Raw genomic sequence first — 22,031 nt, 5'->3', positions numbered from 1 at the left:
TGTCAGGTACACACAGGAAGTGATGTCAGGCACAGACAGGAAGTCATCTGGAATAAAGACAGAAAGTTCCATGTGGCACAAAGAAGAGGAGACATTAGTGGAAGTGGCAGCAGAGGAGGTAATAAGATGTTATGTTCTATTTACACCCAGTAACCCCCCCATCATGTCTGTCCTCTTCCTCCGTAGCCATGTCCGTTCTCTTCCTCCGTAGCCATGTCCGTCCTCTTCCTACGTAGCCATGTCCGTCCTCTTCCTCCATAGTCACGTCCACCTTCTTCCTCCATAGTCACGTCCGTCGTCTTCCTCCATAGTCACGTCCGTCGTCTTCCTCCATAGTCACGTCGGTCCTCTTCCTCCACAGTCACGTCGGTCCTCTTCCTCCACAGTCACGTCGGTCCTTTTCCTCCACATTCACGTCGGTCCTCTTCCTCCACGGTCACGTCCGTCCTCTTCCTCCACGGTCACGTCCGTCCTCTTCCTCCACGGTCACGTCCGTCCTCTTCCTCCATAGTCACTGTGACGTCTTTTATCTCCAGCAGATGATGATACACACATATATAGTGTGGGAACCCAGATTAACCCCTTCAGGGGCAGAACATTCCCCCACTTCCGGGGCCGGAACATTCTCCTCATTGTGGAGATAAATTCTTGTAATATGGTCCTCTAAACAAACAGCACTGACAATAAATAGACAAGACAAGGACCATCCTGACCATACATGGCCTACAAAGGGCAATGATGACACTACACAGGCAGCCAATGGGCAATCATTACACTATGCAGCCAACACAATGATGGAGTGCCGGGGTCAGGAGTATGGAGCATAGAGCCCCTTACATTGCTGCTCAGGAGGAAGAAAACATTGCCCAGCCGGCCATGAAGAATATGTTCCATCATTGGTATCAGAGGGAGGGAAATACTGAGGGGTCTGAGGGAAGTAGAGGAGCTGAGGGGTCTCTCGGGTTACTGAGGATGGGAGACTTTGGGGCCCCTGAGGGGATAGTGAAGTTAAAGGGTTTTGAGGGGGTAGAGTAGCTGAAGGAATCTGGGTCTTTGATAGGGTTGGCGGGGAGCAGGGCTCTGAGGAAGGAAAAGTTTGTCAGGCTCAGGGGGACTCTGAGGTAGGGAGGGGGGCTCTTGGTCTCCGGTTGTCCTCTTACCTGCACTTACTTTCCAGAGCTCCTTACAGAACTCCTACCAGGAAAGGAAGGCAACCTTCACCTTCTTACCATCTCACTGGTCAAATAATGTATTCCAAGATACCAAATGGAATGCAGAAGGACAATCCTTCACCCTTGGTGGGCACTTGTTCTTAGAGGAGGATTCTCGGTGCATTATTGACTAAAATGTAGTCAGGGGATCAGTGCTATACATCTTCAGGAGACACTCCAATACCTCCCATGACACAGGCTCTGGTAGTGCCCGGTGCTGGAATTCACAGCCCCAGGAACCCACCACCACTCTGTACAATGTCCTGGATACTACAGTATACTTGGTAACCAAACCCCTCCCCCTCCTGTCCTCCTTCTACCCACACTGCGCTGTCATTGGAGGGAAGAGAATAGGCTCCTTCCTCACAGCTCTCTACTCCACCAGCACCATCCTCCTGCTATCCCATCCAATCCCTTCTCTTACTGCAGAGAGTGACAGTGACATCACTCCTGTCAGTCAGCAGGCTGCCGGAGATTGGAGCCTTACAGCCGGAGTTCTGCCAATTGTCCTGATTAGCCAGCAACTATGGCCAAAAGTCATCAAGTTCCCCTTCTTGGACATCATGATGAGCCGACATTGACCTCATAGCACTGCCTCAGAGCAAACTAGTCATAGGAAGGATCATATTTATCATTCCTTGTCTGCAGATCTAATACTTATCAAAACCAGTTCAGAGACCAAACAAACCCAACAGAGAAAAGGGGATTTCTGATCTGACAGGACAAGAGGGTCCCGGGACCTCCAAAATGTATAAAACACTAAACAGTCCAAACAAAATGTCTTCCCATGGGGGGAGTAGTTCTTCAATGTCCAGCAACCCTCCTATTCCCCCCTCACATCCACATCCTATTATTGTGTGACCAATACCATCCAAATCATTCTTACTTTCATTTCCCAAAGTTATCCGTCTACAAGGAGACCTGTATAGATCACATGATGGCACCAATGAGGATGGAGGAGGACCGGAGTCACATGACTGAGAAGATACTAAACCTCACCCTGGAGATCATCTACCTGCTGACCGGAGAGGTGAGGAGGATTCTGGGAGGTCACATGACATCACTCTAATCTCTATTAATAAAACACATACCTGACAGGTGAGGAGGATTCTGGGAGGTCACATGACATCACTCTTATCTCTATTAATAAAACACAGACCTGACCGGTGAGGAGGATTCTGGGAGGTCACATGACATCACTCTTATCTCTATTAATAAAACACTGACCTGACCGGAGAGGTGAGGAGGATTCTGGGAGGTCACATGACATCACTCTCATCTCTATTAATAAAACACAGACCTGATCGGAGAGGTGAGGAGAATTCTGGGAGGTCACATGACAGCACTCTTATGTCTATTAATAATACACAGACCTGATCGGAGAGGTGAGGAGGATTCTGGGAGGTCACATGACAGCACTCTTATCTCTATTAATAATACACAGTGTGACGATTGCGATATGAAATCCCTGCCCCTCTCACCAGACTCGTGACCGAAGGACTAGCCAATCTAAAACTGCGATGTCACATGCGTAACAATGCCACACCCAGCTGCACCCCGCACAATGTTTTTGCAGCTCACTGGACTACAAATCGATGTACCAGCAGCCTGAGCGCAATTGTTACTGGGTCAGGTTAATTACGCAATTAACCCTTCACACTGCCACCACCTCCTTTTTGTACAGAGAGGAAACTCGGCAATATCAGCAATAACACTAGGATGGTTGAAATAATCGTCTGTATACCACTGTCACCGCAGGCAGGTTATACAGAGGGTTAAACACACACAGTAGCGCTCTTCAGCGGCAGGAATTCATAAGTTGCATTAAAGAGCTTTAGAAACAGTTCAGCACTTTCAGAAAGTAAGTTTTATTACTAAAAGGTCAAAAGGGTGCAATAAAAATATTTACAGAAAAAAGATGTAACCAATATATATAAATATACACAGAGCAATAACACAGCAAAGAGACAACAGAAAGAAGTTTAGGTAGATAAGTACTAGCCAAAAAGCCTTGGGTTAAGCAGCTTCAAGTCTCATGAGCTAAAAAGGATTTCTTATCTCTACTGCTAGTTTCGATGTTAAAAGCAGGAGACTCTTCTCTTCTCTCATCCACACTCCAAGCATAACAACCTTTTTCTAGCAAATCCCAGCAGGGTGTCTCTTTGGAGCAGTAACCAATGGTCTCTTTTTGGGGAGGGGTGTTGGGTGGAGACGTAAGTTACAACCAGAATCTCTCCTAGCTAATATTTTGGCTCATAACTTTTCCTAGGTACATTTGCCGGCCTGGTCACTAGTATATTAATACTCAGCCACATCTGCGGAATGGTTAGAGATGAAACATGAAATATGCACTTGAATGGTTCAAGAGATATACTTTTCTGCTTTTCTCTGTATGTCAGCTAAGGGGTGTCACATACCAGGAGAATGGCCTCAATCTGAGCCTTCCGCATATAGGCTCCATGTTTAGGTAGTTATGTCCTACGTGAAGATATCAACTTATATAAAAAGTGAGTTTTTAAAAGTAAGTCTGTGTTTACGACCCCTTGGAAGGTCTTTTGAAGTTCAGTGAGGGACTCGGTTTATACTTTTACTATGTTCCAGATTGCACAGTTAATAGACAGCTATGCACCCAGCTCATGAGGTTTTATAGCTCGGAGCTTCTTGCTGTGCTTTGGCCGCCTGTGACCCTTCTCATCACTCAGGCCACATGTCACCCCACAGCGAGGGAGGGGGATGAGAGATCTACAAGATGGAGGGGGTAGCCTGCTTTGGGAGTTAGAAATTGTATAACATAGAAAATTCTTAACAAAACGGAGGGCCGTGTCCGTCTCTGTGTGCACGATTCCTACAAACAGACCTGACCGGAGGGGTGAGGAGGATTCTGGGAGGTCACATGACATCACACAGACCTGACCGGAGAGGTGAGGAGGATTCTGGGATTCTAACATGATATTCCTATTGGTTCCTCAATACAGAGATTTCCTCTTCTGAAGTCAGGTGATCATATGACCATCACAGTGCCTCCATGTGACTCCCTAAACCCTGAGAGACACAACATGCAGAAGATTCTAGAAGTCACCAAGAAGATGATGGAGCTGCTGACAGGAGAGGTGAGCGGTGCCGGGAATTCTGGGACATTCTCCAGTAACAGACAAGGGATGTGTCTGGATGGTGACTGTATCATTGTGTGTGTCAGGTTCCTATAAGGTGTCAGGGTGTCACTGTCTATTTCTCCATGGAGGAGTGGGAGTATTTAGAAGGACACAAGGATCTCTACAAGGACGTCATGATGGACAATCAGCCGCCCCTCACATCACCGGGTAAGAGGAGACTTTATTGTAAAGGAGAGAGCAGTACGGAGGATCCACCTAGATCCCCCATCATCTGATAAACACATAGAAACAATGGATTCAGTCAGTGTGTGTGTTTCCTACAGATGGATCCAGTCATGGGAACCCACCAGAGAGATGTCCCCGTCCTCTGTATTCCCGGGATTCCACACAGGAAGGTCACACCATCCCTCACCATCATCAGGTAGATGATGACAATTATTGGTAGTTGTGATTTATACACAGCATGTTTGTTACAATGAATGTTTTATTATATCTTTCAGAGTGGAATCCTCGGGGATGATAATATTGATGTTAAAGAAGAGTATAAAGAGGAGGATGAGGAGTATGGAGTGATGGAGGAGTTTTCAGAAGGACACAAGGATATGATGGAGCCACCTAATACCAGGAACCCACCAGAGAGATGTCCCCGTCCTCTGTATTCCCGGGATTCCACACAGGAAGGTCACACCATCCCTCACTATTACAAGGTCGGTGGGATGGAGCATCTAGAACATGGACATGTGATGATGATGTGTGGATTTTTTATGTGGCCTTACATTTTACAGATGATATTTTCTCTCATTTCCTTGATTTAGAGTGAAGATCCAATCGATATAGAATTTGAGGTGAAAGCAGAAGAAGAAGAGGCGTATGTGAGGGATGATCAGCAGTCTATGGAGGAGGATGGAATAACGGGGACATTTATAGAGGAGGACACTCCTACAGAGATCAGCACAGGTGGGTCATGAACACTAAATCCATTCCTCCACCCATACTGCTCACTGATTGGTCCAGAGTAGGGCGGGGACTGGGTGATATCAGCCTGTAATCCCCTGGTCACTTTCCTGAGCTGTGTTCCCCGTCCTGTATTCCTGGATTTCTCTCGGATAATCTTCCTTCTCTGTGCTGCAGACACAATTTATGTCTCTAGACTGGATTTATGGAGGTTCTGGGGTTCAGCTGGCAGCTAAATGTTGATTTTTACTCTAAGCATTGCATAATGTAGGCACCCAGGACATGTGACTGGGGTCTCCTGCCTTGTGCCTGACTCTTCCAGGGGACCTTCTCTGTTATCTGCTGGCTGTGCCGGGTGGAGGGATATGTCTGTAGTGTCTCAGCCCCAAGTCACTGAGTGCAGTCTCAGGAGATGGGAGGCAGCGGTGTGGGATCTCTGCAACTTGTCTACAGTAAACATTTAAAGTGGTTGTAAACCCTCCATATACCCAGTGCAATGACTGGCCTCAGGTGATGCACAGAGATAAAACAAATCCTCCTACATACGTTGTACCTGTTTATCTATAGCACTCATTTCTCTATATTTGTTCAAAGTCCAGAATTTATACAGGTTGTCTGAGCAGTCAGAAAAAAGGGGGCAGAGACCTGAAGTCACTCTCTTCACAGCTCAGTGAAGTGAGCTCTGAGAGATGATTGATGGGAAGGGACACACTTCCTTCACACAGGAACAGAGCTGAGGCTGTCAATCACAGGCTGTGTGCTGGAACTCCCTCCCTTGTCATCTTTTTTTCTCCTGGTGTCAGGAAGACTTGTCAGAAGGGACTCAACTGCTGATCGCAGAGGAAGGAGACAGCAGACAGAAATGACACTTAGTGCTCTGGACTGAGACAAGTACACACTGTAGAGGGATATTCTTTGTTCATATTCCATGTCTGAGGGTTACAACCCCTGTAAGTGATCTCTGATTACTAAACACCAATTTGATGTGATCCTTACACTATTTATTAGTGTGGCCCCCTTGTCCTGAATAGAGGTACTATGTGGGTTTAGTTTGTGGCTGGGCTGTACTTGGCTCAGGCTGATTGTATAGTTCTTCACTTGGTTTCTCCCTAAGTTTAGGTTGTCTTGTGATGTCTCACTGTGGCCAGTAGATGTCACTGCTATCACTGGACATAGGATGAGATTTCACCAACCAAACTAAAGGGATATTAGACCACAAATGTCCCATATTGCAGCTTACCAATCATTGGGTGTGGCGGCTGCATTCCTTTTCTTTGGCTTTTTTCCCTGTTTTCACCTGGTGATCTGGCCAGTAACACACCTTCTGTATTAGAGCGCCCCAACTCTGGAGATTGCAGCATGGTCAGTCTGGGGGGAGGGGAGTGTTAGATGTACTAGCAGATATAAAAACAGTAACTAATTGAAGCCAAACTCCAGATCACACTTCATAATCGGTTTCATCAAACAGTTTTTTCCTTTTGGGATAAAAGTTTGTCATGAATAAATAAAAGCTGATCATTGTAAGCCCCCTGTCAGTGGTAAATGGTCTTTATAAAACAGCAGATTTACTGGCTAGATCACCAGATAAATATAGAAGAAAACTAATACTGTATAGTCCTAACTTTTGTATTCCGTATGATAAGTTGTACATTACATTGGCCTTACTTCTTTTCCACCCATTTCCTCCCAGCTGGACATTTTATATCGGATGATGTGATTGGAGCACAGACTTTTACATGGTGATAATAATGTGATAACATCCTCCAACTTTGGACCCTTAAACAGAAAGTGATAATGAGGGAGGAGTCAATACCCCAATGATGGTGGTCTTCAGGATCAGTCCAGTCTTCATCTTGGTTGTTCTCCCCCCATCCTCACTCTCTGACCTCTGGTGGGGCTCAGCCCCGCTGTTCTTCATGACTAAATCATGGACTAAATAAGGAAGTGCAGTACTTCTTGTGTTGGGAAGATGGTGATGAGTGATAGAGGGGGTGGGGACCCTCGTCCTATAATCCCCTCATCACTGGCCCTCCTATAAAAGACAGTTCTGGTTGTTTCCTCACTCTCTGACTAAGGTCCATGAATAAAGAAATGACCTGGTAGGAGATCAGAGGAGCCATTTCCTAGTTCCCTTGAGGGTGGAATTGTAAGCTCCTCAGAGACCAAGCTGCCTGATGTGGGCGGAGTCCTGGTTTGGGGGAACCAATCAGCTCCTGTCTAGTAATCCTCTTTGTCTTTGTATTTTAGTCCATGGCCGGGAGATGAGGAAAACCTCCGAGGATTGTCTCACTTTGTCTCCAGACTGGAAAGTAGAAGATGAGGACATCACACAGTACAGTCCAGGAGAAAACCCGGCTCCCTCCAATGTCCATCCGGCACCACCCAGTGTAGATGGACCATCGGATTCCTCGTATCCTGAGGAACCTCAGACTGTGCGGGACCGGGCCGGCCTTCCAACAGGGAAGAGCTTCTCCTGTACTGAGTGCGGGAAGGGTTTCCATTCTAAATACAAAGTTAATGTCCATGAAAGATCTCACACGGGGGAGAAGCCGTACTCTTGTTCTGAGTGCGGGAAATGTTTTGTAGAAAAATCAAAAGTTGTCAGACATCTAAGATCTCACACTGGGGAGAAGCCATATTTTTGTCCGGAGTGCGGAAAAAGTTTTTCACAGACGTTCAGTCTGCAGAAACATCAGAGATCTCACACGGGGGAGAAGCCATATTCCTGTGCTGCATGCGGGAAATGTTTTTCACAGAAGTCTAGTCTGCACAAACATCAGAGATCTCACACAGGGGAAAAGCCATACTCCTGTCCTGAGTGCGGGAAATGTTTTTCAGAGAAATACCGTCTTTCCAGTCATCAGAGATCTCACACAGGGGAGAAGCCGTATTCCTGTGCTGTGTGCAGGAAATGTTTTTCAGAGAAGTCCAATCTGCACAAACATCAGAGATCTCACACAGGGGAGAAGCCTTTTGCCTGTCCTGAGTGCGGGAAATGTTTTTCAAATAAGTCCACTCTTTACACACATCGAAGATCTCACACGGGGGAGAAGCCGTATTCCTGTTCTGAGTGCGGGAAATGTTTTTTAGTGAAGTCCCATCTTTCCACACATCTGAGATCTCACACGAGGAATAAGACACTTTCCTGTCCTGAGTGAGGGAATTGTTCCTCACTGAAGTCCTGTCTTCCTGTACATCAGGGGTCTCTCACAGCCCTGGAGGTGTATTAGTGCCTTGAGTGCGGGAAATGTCTTCTAGATGAATGTTGCTGGACATCCCAGCTCTCGTGGGGAAGAAGCACACCCTGATATACACCTCAGATATACTCCATGGCTGATCTTCATCATGGAAGAAACCGTTTATAGGTAGATCAGAGGTCCCCAAAGAAATGGATGAAGTGTGGGACCGGGTCCACCATTGATGGCAGGAGTAGAATAAAAATGGAGTCAATGTTCTAGCAGAAGCTCTCACAAACACTTGGAAGTCTGATGGAGGTGTGGAAGTGTGAAGTCCTGCCACTGTGACGATGACACAGGGTCCTCCTGGCTGCTTTTTGAGAATCTCCAACATGTATTTAGTGAGCAGAGAAAACTGTGTTCTAGGTTGTCAATGGATTTAGTAGGTCCGGGTCGGGACCTGGAGCTTGAAGGTTCCAGAGATTCTTGGTGGGGACAAGACCTTCAGTCAATATAACAATCTTCTAGATGATAATGATTATTAAAGATTAAATCTAGTAATAACTAATAATTTTAGAGTATTTCAGAGGTTATTTTCTCTCATTACGTGGCCATAGCAATGGAAGAAGATATTCCCTGATAAATTATACTCTAATTATTAATATTTAATAATTTATGAAATATGAAAAATTTGTAATATGACACCAACAATATCTAACAGTAATACGGAATCCCTCTATATATATAACCACCCAATATAGTTGTGATACACTAAGGTAATTCTTGTTACTCTACACAACAGAGAAAATATGTAATATAAAATTAAATGGACAGTCACACCACACCCGGAATTCAGACTATGAAACTTCCCCAATGGATTCAGCTGGCAATGGTACGCCTTCAGGGATGACCGCAGGGGGAAGTGAGATATAGTTCAATAGTGTAGGAAAATGTAGGAAGTTAGAGGTACAGAGATTTAGAAATTTAGTAAAGTTTTTAGAAGTTTGAAAAGAGTTAATCAGTAGCTCTTCAGATGGATTTCAGCCTCGTCAGATTTCCTTCAGCTTGTCTCTCTTTGCTGTTTTTCAGTGAGGTTCTTCAGTGAGGTTTTTTTTCAATGAGGTTTTTTTTTTTTTAAATCAGGTGCATGGGTTTTTATACCATCTAAACTATTGTTCTAAGAGACCCTCCCACCAGGCTTTTTGATTGGCTGGTTGAGAAATGTATGTATTTAAGCTATCTCTCACCTGTCCACTAAGTGGCAGTCAGAGCTCATAGAACAATTTGAGTATTGATGATGACTCATACCTCGGGTGGAACTCAAGGTGATTTCAGGTATTAAATATACGTCTTATCCAGATATATAAGTGATCATAGCTATAATGTTCTAAATAGGAACCATGGAATATAGGTGTATATTCAGTTATTCATCTCCTTGAGATACAAACTTGTGTGAAAGCATCTGTTTCCTGATAAGACATACAACTGATGCTAACTCACAATATATCTTACTTTTCCTCATCTCAATACTCAAGTTAGTGATATACAATCCCCATTCTGCTGAATATTTTGAGGTGTGTGAAACATATTCTTTATAACATCCATTGATAATATGCTTTTTGGTAATATCTCTGTGGATAGATATATCCAGTTCTTAGCCTTATATGTCCTGAATTTAACCTTTTTGTGTTAGAACCAGAATTCCCATGAGGAGAAAAGACCCTCTGTTTACCTGTCTATTGTGTTGGAGTCAGAGTAAACAGCCATTTATACCTTCAACCTTAGTGGATAATAGCATATTGTGACAGTTCGAGAGGTTTGTTGGTTCATCACACCCTGCAAGGTTTTGGGTAAACTTTCAACCAGTTGAGTTCCCGTCTCATTATTGTTCACTTGTTATGACTTAATGTTTGAAGGTCGAAGTCCTATTTGACTATCTGTTTAACTTTTGTAGACGTCTTCAACTCAACCCCAATATATAAACAGTATTTGTTGACATATCCACACTTTAGCTATTCTCATAGTCTCCAATTTAAACCTTACCATTGTCCGGTCTTAAACTACCTGTGGATAGTCAAACAGTCTATTGTCTTGGAAAAAGCTCACTTCACCCATTGTTTGCATGTCTGAGTTGGAGGGTCCTTTGAATTTTCAACCAAAAAGAGTTAACCCTTAACGGGCGGCTAGGTTGGGTTGTTGTTGAAATAAAGTCATGTTTTTGATACATAATTTCAAAAGTCACTACAAAATCCCCCTTTTTTGGGGTACAGGCACGTATAGATGGGTGTCTGTATTGCAAACCATGAGTGGGACTTTTGACTAGGGTGACCGTTCATCTTCTCATATGGGGTGAATGAAATAAAGAATTTTTTTTTTTAGAAAAAATGGCAGCGGTGATGCTGGTTTGGTCCTCAACTTGACTCGGCGTTCTCAGACGGACACTTCTGATGACGATCCTGGTTTTGCGATGAGGCCGGCCTGGCCTGGCACATCCACCTTGGGGCCCATGGGGTCCTCCGCACGACAGGTCTCTTAGACGGTCTCCTAGGCGGGTCTTTTCCTCTGGACTGGCCCTTGGTGGCCTGGGACATCAGGTTATCGTCTCCGGATCGATCTCTGGCATCTGGTCTTTCCCACAGGACATTATAGCTTCCTTCTAGGGTCTGGTCATTGACACCTCCGATCACCGGTCTGGTCATCGTCTGGGCCTTCATTTCTAAATTATTAAAATGAACAGTTTAAGTATTGGATATATACAATTATGTTACTGGATCCTGTAAGGCAAAAGATGAATAATAATGTTCCAAGGAAATTTAATAATGATCTCAATATCTCCAGATAGGAACTGGTGGGTTAATCTTCCAACAACTGCGATTGAGACTTCGGATGGCAAGCACGTAATTGGTTGATGTGCACCCATCTATCACTGATTTCACCATACCGGGTAACCTGCAATTTATATGCGACCGGAGAGATTTTATCAATGATAGAGAACGGACCTTTCCAAGATGGAAGGAATTTCCGTTCCTTGATCTGGTCTCTTGCAAAGTTGTATAGATAGACCTTGTCACCAATCTCATATTCCTTCTTAGAGGTTTTGAGATCATAGTATGTCTTAGCACTTGTTGCAGCTCTTTCCAAATTTCGCTGGGCAAAGGCAAAAGCATATTGCAGATGTTTACGTAAATCCTCTATGTACTGGTGTGTGGTGGTAGCATTGATCAAATTTTGATCTGTAGTGCGATACAATAAGTGCTGGGGCAGTACCATCCGTCTACCTGTCATCAGTTCAAAAGATGACATTTTTTTGACTGTATTCGGAGTAGCCCTCAACGCCATCAGGACCAGCGGAAGTTTAACATCCCAGTCCTTGCCTGTTTCCTTAACAAATTTCTTAAGGACGTTAACGATGGTCTGATTGTATCGTTCTACACCACCACTAGAGGCTGGCCGATAGGCGATATGCAATTTCCTTTTAACCCCCAAAATTTTCCACAATTTGGCCATCACTTCACTAGTGAAGTGCAATCCTCTATCAGACTCTATCCTCTGTGGGAGACCAAAACGAGAAAATACATGATTTATTAGCAATGCAGCACATGTCTCGGAGCTATTATTTGGTGCTGGTATACATTCGACATACTTGGTGAATAAACATGTAACTGTTAACATATACCGATTTCCTCGTGAAGATTTTGTTACGGGCCCAATAAAATCCATTTGAAGGTCTGACCAAGGCATACATATCCCCCTTTTCTGGAGAGGTGCTCTGTGAGTTGGCTTGGTAGGTTGAAATTGGGGACATATTAGGCAACCTTGGCAGTACTCCTTCACATCACGTAACATATGAGGCCAGTAGGCATAATCCCGCAGGATCTCATACGTGATGTTCTCTCCACGATGACCGGAAGTAGGAGCATCATGGGCATGCTGTAGCATCAAACCTCTAAATTTAAGTGGGACGACCCATTGTTGTACGTCACCCTTTGAGGTTCGTATCAACAATCCCTGGTATAAAGAGAATTGGGATTTGGATTTCATTAAGATACGTAAATCCTCCTTCCCACTACATACTTCCTTATTTATGGGATTTTGGTTGGGATCTTCTATATGACTATAAAACAAGCCAATTATTGGGTCTTCTTTTTGGGCAGTAATTAAATCCTCACTAGGAGAATCGTGACTCCACTGTAATGTATTTGGATCACCAGCTGTTCTGGCCTGTTGCCTGGTGATAGCTTTAATCTGTACGGTACCTAAAAATTGATCGATGTCTAACAATTTACCGGTGATTGCCCCTTCCTTGGCTAGAGAATCGGCCAGATCATTCCCTTCTTTTTCGGCACCTAGAACCTTGGAGTGGCCTTTGGTCTTCTTGAAGTGCAGGGTGATATCATTGGACCTTACCAGTTCATCGATGTGACAAAAGAGCTTACCATGTTTCACGGGTTTGTGATTACTCTTGGTCATGTTGTTTTGCTTCCACCTAGGAAAATATTCCACAAAACTATTCCCGACATAATTGGAATCGGTTATGATGGCACACTCATTAATGTTGAACTCTATAGCCATCTCAACTGCTCTAAGGATTGCAGTAAGTTCAGCAACCTGACTGCTTTTTGGTCCAAGTTTGTATCCCACAGAAATTGGGGTGACACCTTGGGTCCAAACGATTCCAATACCTGCCACTAGTTGGAGCTGTTCCCCATCCTTGTGATGAAAAGCACAACCATCCACATATACACACGGCAGCTGTTTACAGTATTCTTCATCGTAAACCTTGTAGGGAGAGAACAGTTGTTCTTCCAGAAAGTCAGTGTCCGGGGCCTCCATAGCAGGCGTAGTTGCGGAACAATCATGGAGCTCGGCTAGGCCCTGGGCTACTGGACTTTCCTTGTTCTGTTTATACCGAATTTCAAGAGGCCACCCTTGCAAAGACAAAGTCCAAGCAGTGATGTGGCTATTAGACACATTTCCTCCCTTGATACGTTCACTCTTTAAATACTGTAAAGGCTGGTGTGCCGTTTCAACAATGATTCTCTCTCCCTGAATGTAACTGCAAAAATTCTGTAATGCCCACACGGTGGACAATAGAGCTTTTTCACAGTCACTGAACTTTACTTCAACCGGGGACAAAGTTTTACTGGCATAGGCAATCACCTTACTGACATCATCACGTTTCTGGTAAAGAACGGAACTCATACTTACCTGCGTAAACCCTGTCTCTAGATAGAAATTTTTACCCCCTTCGGGATATCCGAGACACGGGGCTTGTGTGAGACGTTCCTTTAACTCCTTCATGGCGTCTTCCTGTTTCTTACCCCACGACCATTCCACATCCTTCTTCAGTAGGTGAAGCAACGGCTTGCTTATCTCGGCGTAATTATCAATAAATACAGTTTAACTCCTGCTGCTTTTAATTGGCCCAGGACATGCCGAAGTTCTGTAATGTGTTTGGCCATATCAGTACTTTTGATCAGGATATCATCCACATATGCCAACGTCCCCCTTTCGAAGGCGTCTGGCATGGCCTTGTGCATGAACACAGCAAATTCATGTCCGGAATTTATGAATCCGAAAGGCATTCGTACCCAACAATACTGTCGATTTCCAAAACTGAAAGCCAGTTTGTATTGGTCTTCCTCACTCACCTTAATGGTCCAATACCCTTGTGCACAATCCAAGGCTGTAAAAACTTGGGATCCTTGGAGCTGGGCGAGACATTGGTCTATGTATGGGACAGGCCATCCTGACATGTACACACGTTTGTTTAGCTGACGGAGGTCAGCGCACAAACGCCATTGTCCATTGGGTTTTAAAATACCCAGGATTGGGTGGTTATAGGAGCTGTGGATGGGCCTAATTATACCCCTTTCATGTAACTTCCTGATAATCTCAGCTAGAGATTCATAGGAAGCTAATGGTAACCTATACTGTCTTACGAATACTGGTGGGGCATCTGGATCTGTTTGGATCCTAGCGATGTGTAGGTCAGTAGTCCCACAATCGTAAGAATCCTTGGCAAAGATCTCTTGGAATTCAAGGAGAAGCTCTCGGAGCAATTGTCGGTCGAGATCATTGGAGCACGCATTGGCGAGGGCCACCATCTCTTCCACTAACTCCTTGAATCCAGGAAAGCTTTCCGGCTGACCTATCTCATATGCCTCCTCAAGTTTTGTGGTGAGGTCATTGGGTATGTGAAGTGTGTGTGTGTGTTCTCCTGCCATCCAGGTTCTTTGGGGTACTCTTGTTCTTTGATTGGGTGATCAAAGACAATTGATGTCTCTTCGATTCGACAGGTGCCATCTTTAGAATCGAATGGATAAATGGACTCTATGGTGAAAATACCCTCTGGTAATGAATGGAATGTTTGTTCAATTAATTGTTCCTCCGACAAATATTCATCGGGGATGAGTCCAATCACCTGGTTAGTGACCCCAAAGGTGTAATATTCAGTCTCTACCGCTAGACCAATAAGGGTCTCTTTGGGTAAGACGATGTCCTGATTGGACAGATTATGTATGTAAATGTACATCGGGGATTGATGTGTGTTGACTAGGGGCGTGTGTGTAATGTTCAGTCCCTCCCCCTGCATTTTATGGGAGAGGCATACTAATGCATCTGACCCCTTCAGTCTATGTCCCTTTTTAACTTGGATGGGGAGTATGAAATTATTTATGCCCTTAGAAATTGTAATTCTTTGGACTACCTGGACTTCAACAGCATAAGGCATCTGTTGCTGGGATTTTAAGGCTAAGTCCAGATTTTGGTATCTCTCAGGGTCCCCATTTAGTTGACTCCATAAGCAGTTTTTAATTAGGTCGACTTGAGTTGCAAAACGATGTAACACATCATTGCCAAAATAAATTTTAGTTTGGGGATTATCCAAGACTAGGAACACATGGGTGGCTGTATTATTCCCTACAGTGACGTTTAAGAGACACCTAGCTATTGAATTGTAATCATCAGAATCATCAATGGAGTCTGAAATCCAATGACGCCGAGGTGTGGAGAAACGGATCATTTCCATGTCGGTCAGGTGTTTTATCAGCCCATGGCTTACAAAGCTGTGTTCCTGTCTCAAATCTAGTTTGGCATATTTTGACCTATTAAGACCGTTTATCCGGATGGGGATAAATAAATCACTGTTAACCCTTTCAATACCTGTCAAGAATTGGGCGTGATTCCCACCTTTCCTTGGTTTATCCTCCTGATGAAAAGATATCGTAAGGATATCATCTTGGAGGGAAATATCTTTTATTTTATTTTGGGGGATTTTAAAAATGTGATCCTCATCTCTTCTGATAGGGTTATGGTCATCAGGTTGGATAACCGTGACATCAGGAAGTTGACTATTCCTGAAATGGATTTCTAATGATCCAGGCCTTTCTTCCACCAGGTGGCAGTGTTGTCGGGAATGGGGAGTTTTAAGTTTCCCATATTTAATCGGGGTATTTACCTGTGACCACAGTACTTGGTTCACACAGTCAACTATTGTGTTCAGCCTTTTTAGAAAGTCCATCCCAATGATCATGTGGTGCCGGGAGATGCTGGCAATGATGATGGGGTGTCTAAGTTCCTTATTACCCAGTTTAAGTTTAAGCCAGGCGGTACCCATGACTTGTAAAGGTTCTCTGCCTACACCAATCAGTGGGCTGTCAAAGCTTTTAAGTTTTGGTTTATTGGGCATGACATTTGCCACTTTGTAAAAATGTTCCTGTGACATAATGGTAGCTTGGGATCCAGTGTCTATTAGGCTGACAATAGAAAGATCACTGGCATCCTGCACCTGTACTGTGGCATAATATCTCCCATCAGATTCAGTCAGCTCACACATGAAATTAGCGTGGTTGAAGATCTGTGGGCCATTCAATGAGATGTGATTGGCTCTTATCTCACCGCACTTTGCAGACACATCACCCTTATCCTTCCTGGCGGGACTCTCGGACTGTTTCAAGACGGAAGCACAACCAGAAGTTGGCGTTCCGTCTGGCTTGTCAATCACAACGATTTCTGACGAAGTGACCGTATTAGGGGGAATAGATGGACACTGAAAAACAGGAGAGGAATTAATAACCAACAACTGGTCCCCCTTGGCCCGAGAACTAGATTCTCCATTAGTGGGCGTGTCAAGGACGGGACACACATCTCCTGTTGTCTCACTCAGTGTTCTCCCCTGTTGGTTTAAGGCTTGGTCGCTTATTAATTCTGTGACCCTTGGTTGGTCACAGAAGCTGCTCCTAAAAAAGGATTGGAAGAATGGTTACTGACAAGCCTGTCCATTTGTTCAGCCATTTTGCTGATCTGCGCCTCTATTTGCTCAATGCGCTTAGAGGAGGCATTCTGGTGATTCTCCCTATTCCTGTACTTGCGGTTGCATTTCGAACGGGATTGGTTAGGAGACCTGGAGTCAGAACTGCTGCTCCAGTCCCGACTCCATAGCCTTGCTCCCTGCGGTTTATGGCCCTCCCTGTAATTGAGGGGAGCCTGGGGTACTGTATCCTCCCTTTGAGCTTGAGGGTGTTCCTGGTCTTGAAGGAGTCTTTGGAAGTCAGAGTTTCTGTTGAAATTGGGGTTCCTATCAAAATTGGGGTTCCTATTAAAATTGTTGTTTCTATAAATTTTCTCTGTTGGTTCTGGTGAGTATAGTAGAACCTCCGAGGATACCATTGACCCCTTTGGTTCTCATCACTATACTGGGCATTGTCATACCATTTACCTTTTTCACTCCCACTACCGTATTTCCTTGGCTCTTGCCTCTCCTTCCTCACCCACTGGGTTTGAGGTACAAATCTAGGGGAACCATTGGGTTTACCCCCATGGACTACTTCCGCATAAGATTTCTTCTCCGCCTGCAAATTTAGATTTGGAGGGGAAACGGTAGTGGCTGCAACTATCTTGGGACTATTCTTGGGCTCTCTTTTTATCCCGCTCTCACTGGACTGTTGGATTGAGAACAAATAGTCACTTTCTTTCACCAACCAATCAAGAGAGCGTCCTCTTCTGTAATCCTGGGCAAGTCACAATTTTATGTAAGCAGGTAGCGCTTCATAAAATAGAGTCTTGAATTCTGGCTGGTCAGGATTGGGATCCTTCTCAGCCAGGAAATAAGCATTTCTGAGGCCAGAAATTCTGCAGGGCTTTGGTTAGGACCACACTTTAAATTGTAGGCCGCAGCCTTGGCAGAGGTAACAGTTCTAAAGGGCCCAAATTCCATGTGACACCTATGTTTTACCTCTCTGCAGGACTGATTGGAGCAGGCCTTCAAGGTATCAAAGAATTGCCGGTATTTTTCTTCAAACACCCATGGCAATAATCCAATTTTGGTGCGGTCATCCTTAATGCCTAGAATTTCTAAGGTTTGTTCATATGTTTCCATATGTTCAGTAATCGCTAGGGACCCATTCTTGGTGAAAATAGGAATGGTATCTTTCAAAAACTTAATGACCTTCGGGGTGTCATATCTTTTGAATGATCCCAGGACTTCCCTTCCTGCCTATATGAATCCTCGTATTCTTCCTCTGCACACTCTGGGGTATATCTTGGGAGCCTAGGGGGTGACCTATAGTCTGTCTCTGCCTCACTATCAGGTACTTCACTGTGATATGGGTATTCCCGTTCATCAGCCTCCTGCTTAACTGGGTTGGTCCGGTTCTGGACTCCAGCATTTATTTAGGCAGTTAACCTGACAATCTGCTCCTCTAGTGCATTTTTGCTCAGATCTTACAAAAGCAAGTTCTGATTGATCATTTTTATCTCCTGGATGAACTTTAATTTCCACAGGGGATATTCTTCCTGATCTAAAGAATTCTACTTCTTGTTTTACGTCTTGATATTTCTTTTTAAACTGTTTCAGCTCCTCATATAAGCCTTGAGCATATTGAATGTCTTTGACTAAGCTAGCTTGATGTTCCTTAGATTTGTTGAGACAAACACATGTATGGTCAAGCTTCTCCCTCAAGGACTCAATTTCTTGATCTCTGTCTTTCAAAAGGTGGTGGGCTTCTAACAAGTCCTCCCTTAAAGCTGGCGTTTGCTGGGCAGCTTCACTGCTCATAAACCATAACATGGGCCAGGCTTCTAGGGGAAGTCTGTCACGGCTTTTATTATTTTCTGCTTTAGAAAATGCTAATGAAAACCTGACAACCCGACCCTTCTGGTTAAACAGGTCCTCATATGTGCCTTGAGCCTGCTTTTTCTCTTCTTCCACTAAATGATGGGGCACTATTCATCCCACTGATACCAATGATGGGACACTATAACTTCCACTGATACCAATGATGGGGCACTATTCCTCCCACTGATACCAATGATGGGGCACTATTCCTCCCACTGATACCAATGATGGGGCACTATTCCTCCCATTGATACCAATGATGGGGCACTATTCCTCCCACTGATACCAATGATGGGGCACTATTCCTCCCACTGACACCAATGATGGGACACTATTCCTCCCACTGATACCAATGATGGGACACTATTCATCCCACTGATACCAATGATGGGACACTATAACTTCCACTGATACCAATGATGGGGCACTATTCCTCCCACTGACACCAATGATGGGACACTATTCATCCCACTGATACCAATGATGGGACACTATAACTTCCACTGATACCAATGATGGGGCACTATTCCTCCCACTGACACCAATGATGGAGCACTATTCCTCCCACTGATACCAATGATGGGGCACTATTCCCCCCACTGATACCAATGATGGGGCACTATTCCTCCCACTGATACCAATGATGGGGCACTATTCCTCTCACTGTTACCAATGATGGGGCACTATTCCTCCCACTGATACCAATGATGGGGCACTATTCCTCCCACTGATACCAATGATGGGGCACTATTCCTCCCACTGATACCAATGATGGGGCACTATTCCTCCCACTGATACCAATGATGGGGCACTATTCCTCCCACTGACACCAATGATGGGACACTATTCCTCCCACTGATACCAATGATGGGGCACTATTCCTCCCACTGATACCAATGATTGGACACTATTCCTCCCACTGACACCAATGATGGGACACTATTCCTCCCACAGATACCAATGATGGGGCACTATTCATCCCACTGATACCAATGATGGGACACTATTCCTCCCACTGACACCAATGATGGGGCACTATTCCTCTCACTGATACCAATGATGGGGCACTATTCCTCCCACTGATACCAATGATGGGGCACTATTCCTCTCACAGATACCAATGATGGGGCACTATTCCTCTCACTGATACCAATGATGGGGCACTATTCCTCCCACTGACACCAATGATGGGGCACTATTCCTCCCACTGATACCAATGATGGGGAACTATTCCTCCCACTGACACCAATGATGGGGCACTATTCCTCCCACTGACACCAATGATGGGGCACTATTCCTCCCCCACTGACACCAATGATGGGGCACTATTCCTCCCACTGACACCAATGATGGGGCACTATTCCTCCCACTGACACCAATGATGGGGCACTATTCCTCCCACTGACACCAATGATGGGGCACTATTCCTCCCACTGACACCAATGATGGGGCACTATTCCTCCCCCACTGACACCAATGATGGGGCACTATTCCTCCCACTGACACTAATGATGGGGCACTATTCCTCCCACTGACACCAATGACACTTGCTGACTCCTGTTCTAGTATGGTGTTGCTGCAGCCAGCATATGTGGTTGCAGCAGCACCTCTGCACTGCACACTTACCCTCACTCGATTTTCGCGGGTCCGCTCGGCTCCGCCTCCTCGCCCGTGATTGGCCGCCTGTGTGCCTTTCCTGAGCTACAATTCTGGCGGCCAATCACCGGTGAGGAGGCGGAGCCGAGCGGCAGGAGTGAGGGAGTGGCCGGAGTGACTGAAGGAGCAGCGCTTCCTGGATGGATCGTCGTGGGAGCCAGGTAAGAGACTGCAGCCCTCTGCCCACCCCTGTACTTGGTGTCCCTTCAGTCAGAAGGGGGGGACGGCGGCAGCACCGCGCCGCCCCCCTAAAAAGTTCTCCCTGATGTGTACCGGCGTATAAGACGACCCCCGACTTTTGAGAAGATTTTCAAGGGTCAAAAAGTCGTCTTATACGCCGGCAAGTACGGTAAATCTAATCTCTGGCGGAGATAATCTATTACCGCACATTCTGTATACCTTTGACAAGCATGGCTGGCTTTTCTAGCTCTCTTAGGAGTTTCATCCTCAACATTCTGAACAGCTACCTTTTCCTTGCTATGCTTGAAAGAGGTGGATCCGTGGTTACTGGATGCCATTTTTATACAAAATATATTTTTGACAATGCATATAAATATACAATCACCAGTGCGTTTTGTATTATGGTACGGTTTCTTTGGTCTCTCAGCAGTGCCTCCAAATTTATCCTGCGGTGGTTTATGTAATAATTTATTCTAAATATGTAGGGCGGTGTTCTCTCCCTTGAACAAAATATTGCAATGCCTCCAGCCGTTAAAATATGGCAAATATTTAATGAACCAATAATTTGGACACCTTAATAATTTGATCACCACTTAATAATTTACCTTGAGTCCTTTCACCAATGTGATTTCGTACCATATACACAAAAATTGCCTTTTTGATACATAAATAAATAAATGTATTGAAGTACAAAATTTATATGTATATTAATACAAATGCAAAATACTGGTGATAAATATATACTCGTACACACAATTAAAAATACGATGTGCTAATTTTTATGTTATCAAACAATATATGATTTCAGATAACGGTAAATATTGGAGAAACCAAATTCTGAGGGATACATTGTAATCCTATAGTGCTTCAAATCTTATTTCTCATTTTCCGTGGCCATAGGAAAATAAGAAAATATCTCTGATAAATTGCACCACAACAACACTACAAATGAGTTAATACACAATATATAATCTAATACCAATTTCACACAATTCTAGTGATAATATATATATATAACCTTAATATTCCTAACCACACAATAAAATGTTATAATTCTTCAGAAAGCTGGAAATATCAAAGAGAAATATAATATTCTAGCACAGCCTCACCACTCCCAGAATCTTGATTTTGAGGCCTCCCAGTGGGATGCAGTTGGGCCTTCAAATGGTCCTCAAAACAAAATGGCAGCTGGAACTCCTTCAGCAAAATGGCCGCAGGTAGCAAGTGAGGGATAGTGCAGTATATATTAGCAACAGGGTAGATAAGAGATAGTTTGGAAGTTATCTTAGAAGCTGTAGCAGAAGTTTTAGCAGATTTAAAAGTCTTGAAGATTTTTCAGAAGGCAAGTGAAGTTAAATGAAGTTCAGATCAAGTGAAGTTTAGTCCTGAGTGTAGTCTAGAGGGTAGTGTTCCCTCTTGATTGTAGTGTAGTGTTTTTTTCTGAGGTGTATGGCATTTTTATACCATACAATCCTTTGTTTCAAGGGACCTCCCAACAGGCTTGTTGATTGGCCGGTTGAGAAGTGTGCGTACCTAGAGATATTCCTCACCTGTCCACTGAGGACAGTCAGGTATTACAAATGAATTGCTGGTCTTCATGATGACTCATCCTTTGATATAAACA

At 44.4% G+C, this 22,031-nt stretch overlaps 1 protein-coding gene across 1 annotated transcript in view; it reads left to right on the top strand.

Annotated features, from left to right (window-relative positions):
* LOC149443567 (uncharacterized) overlaps positions 1 to 22,031 on the top strand; it is a 78,261-nt gene that overhangs the window by 38,279 nt on the left and 17,951 nt on the right. The window contains exons 6-7 of the mRNA XM_089655573.1: positions 4,537 to 4,549; positions 7,966 to 8,432. Coding sequence (XP_089511699.1) covers positions 4,537 to 4,549; positions 7,966 to 8,432 — 480 coding nt within the window. The remainder of the gene's footprint in view (positions 1 to 4,536; positions 4,550 to 7,965; positions 8,433 to 22,031) is intronic.

This window comes from Staurois parvus, unplaced genomic scaffold, assembly GCF_062004578.1.
Source record: "Staurois parvus isolate SC_StPar_1 unplaced genomic scaffold, SC_StPar_1.0 ptg000849l, whole genome shotgun sequence".
Classification (NCBI taxonomy): Eukaryota; Metazoa; Chordata; class Amphibia; order Anura; family Ranidae; genus Staurois; species Staurois parvus.
The sequence above is the reverse complement of the archived record's forward strand: the minus strand, read 5'-3'. Positions and strand labels throughout refer to the sequence as shown.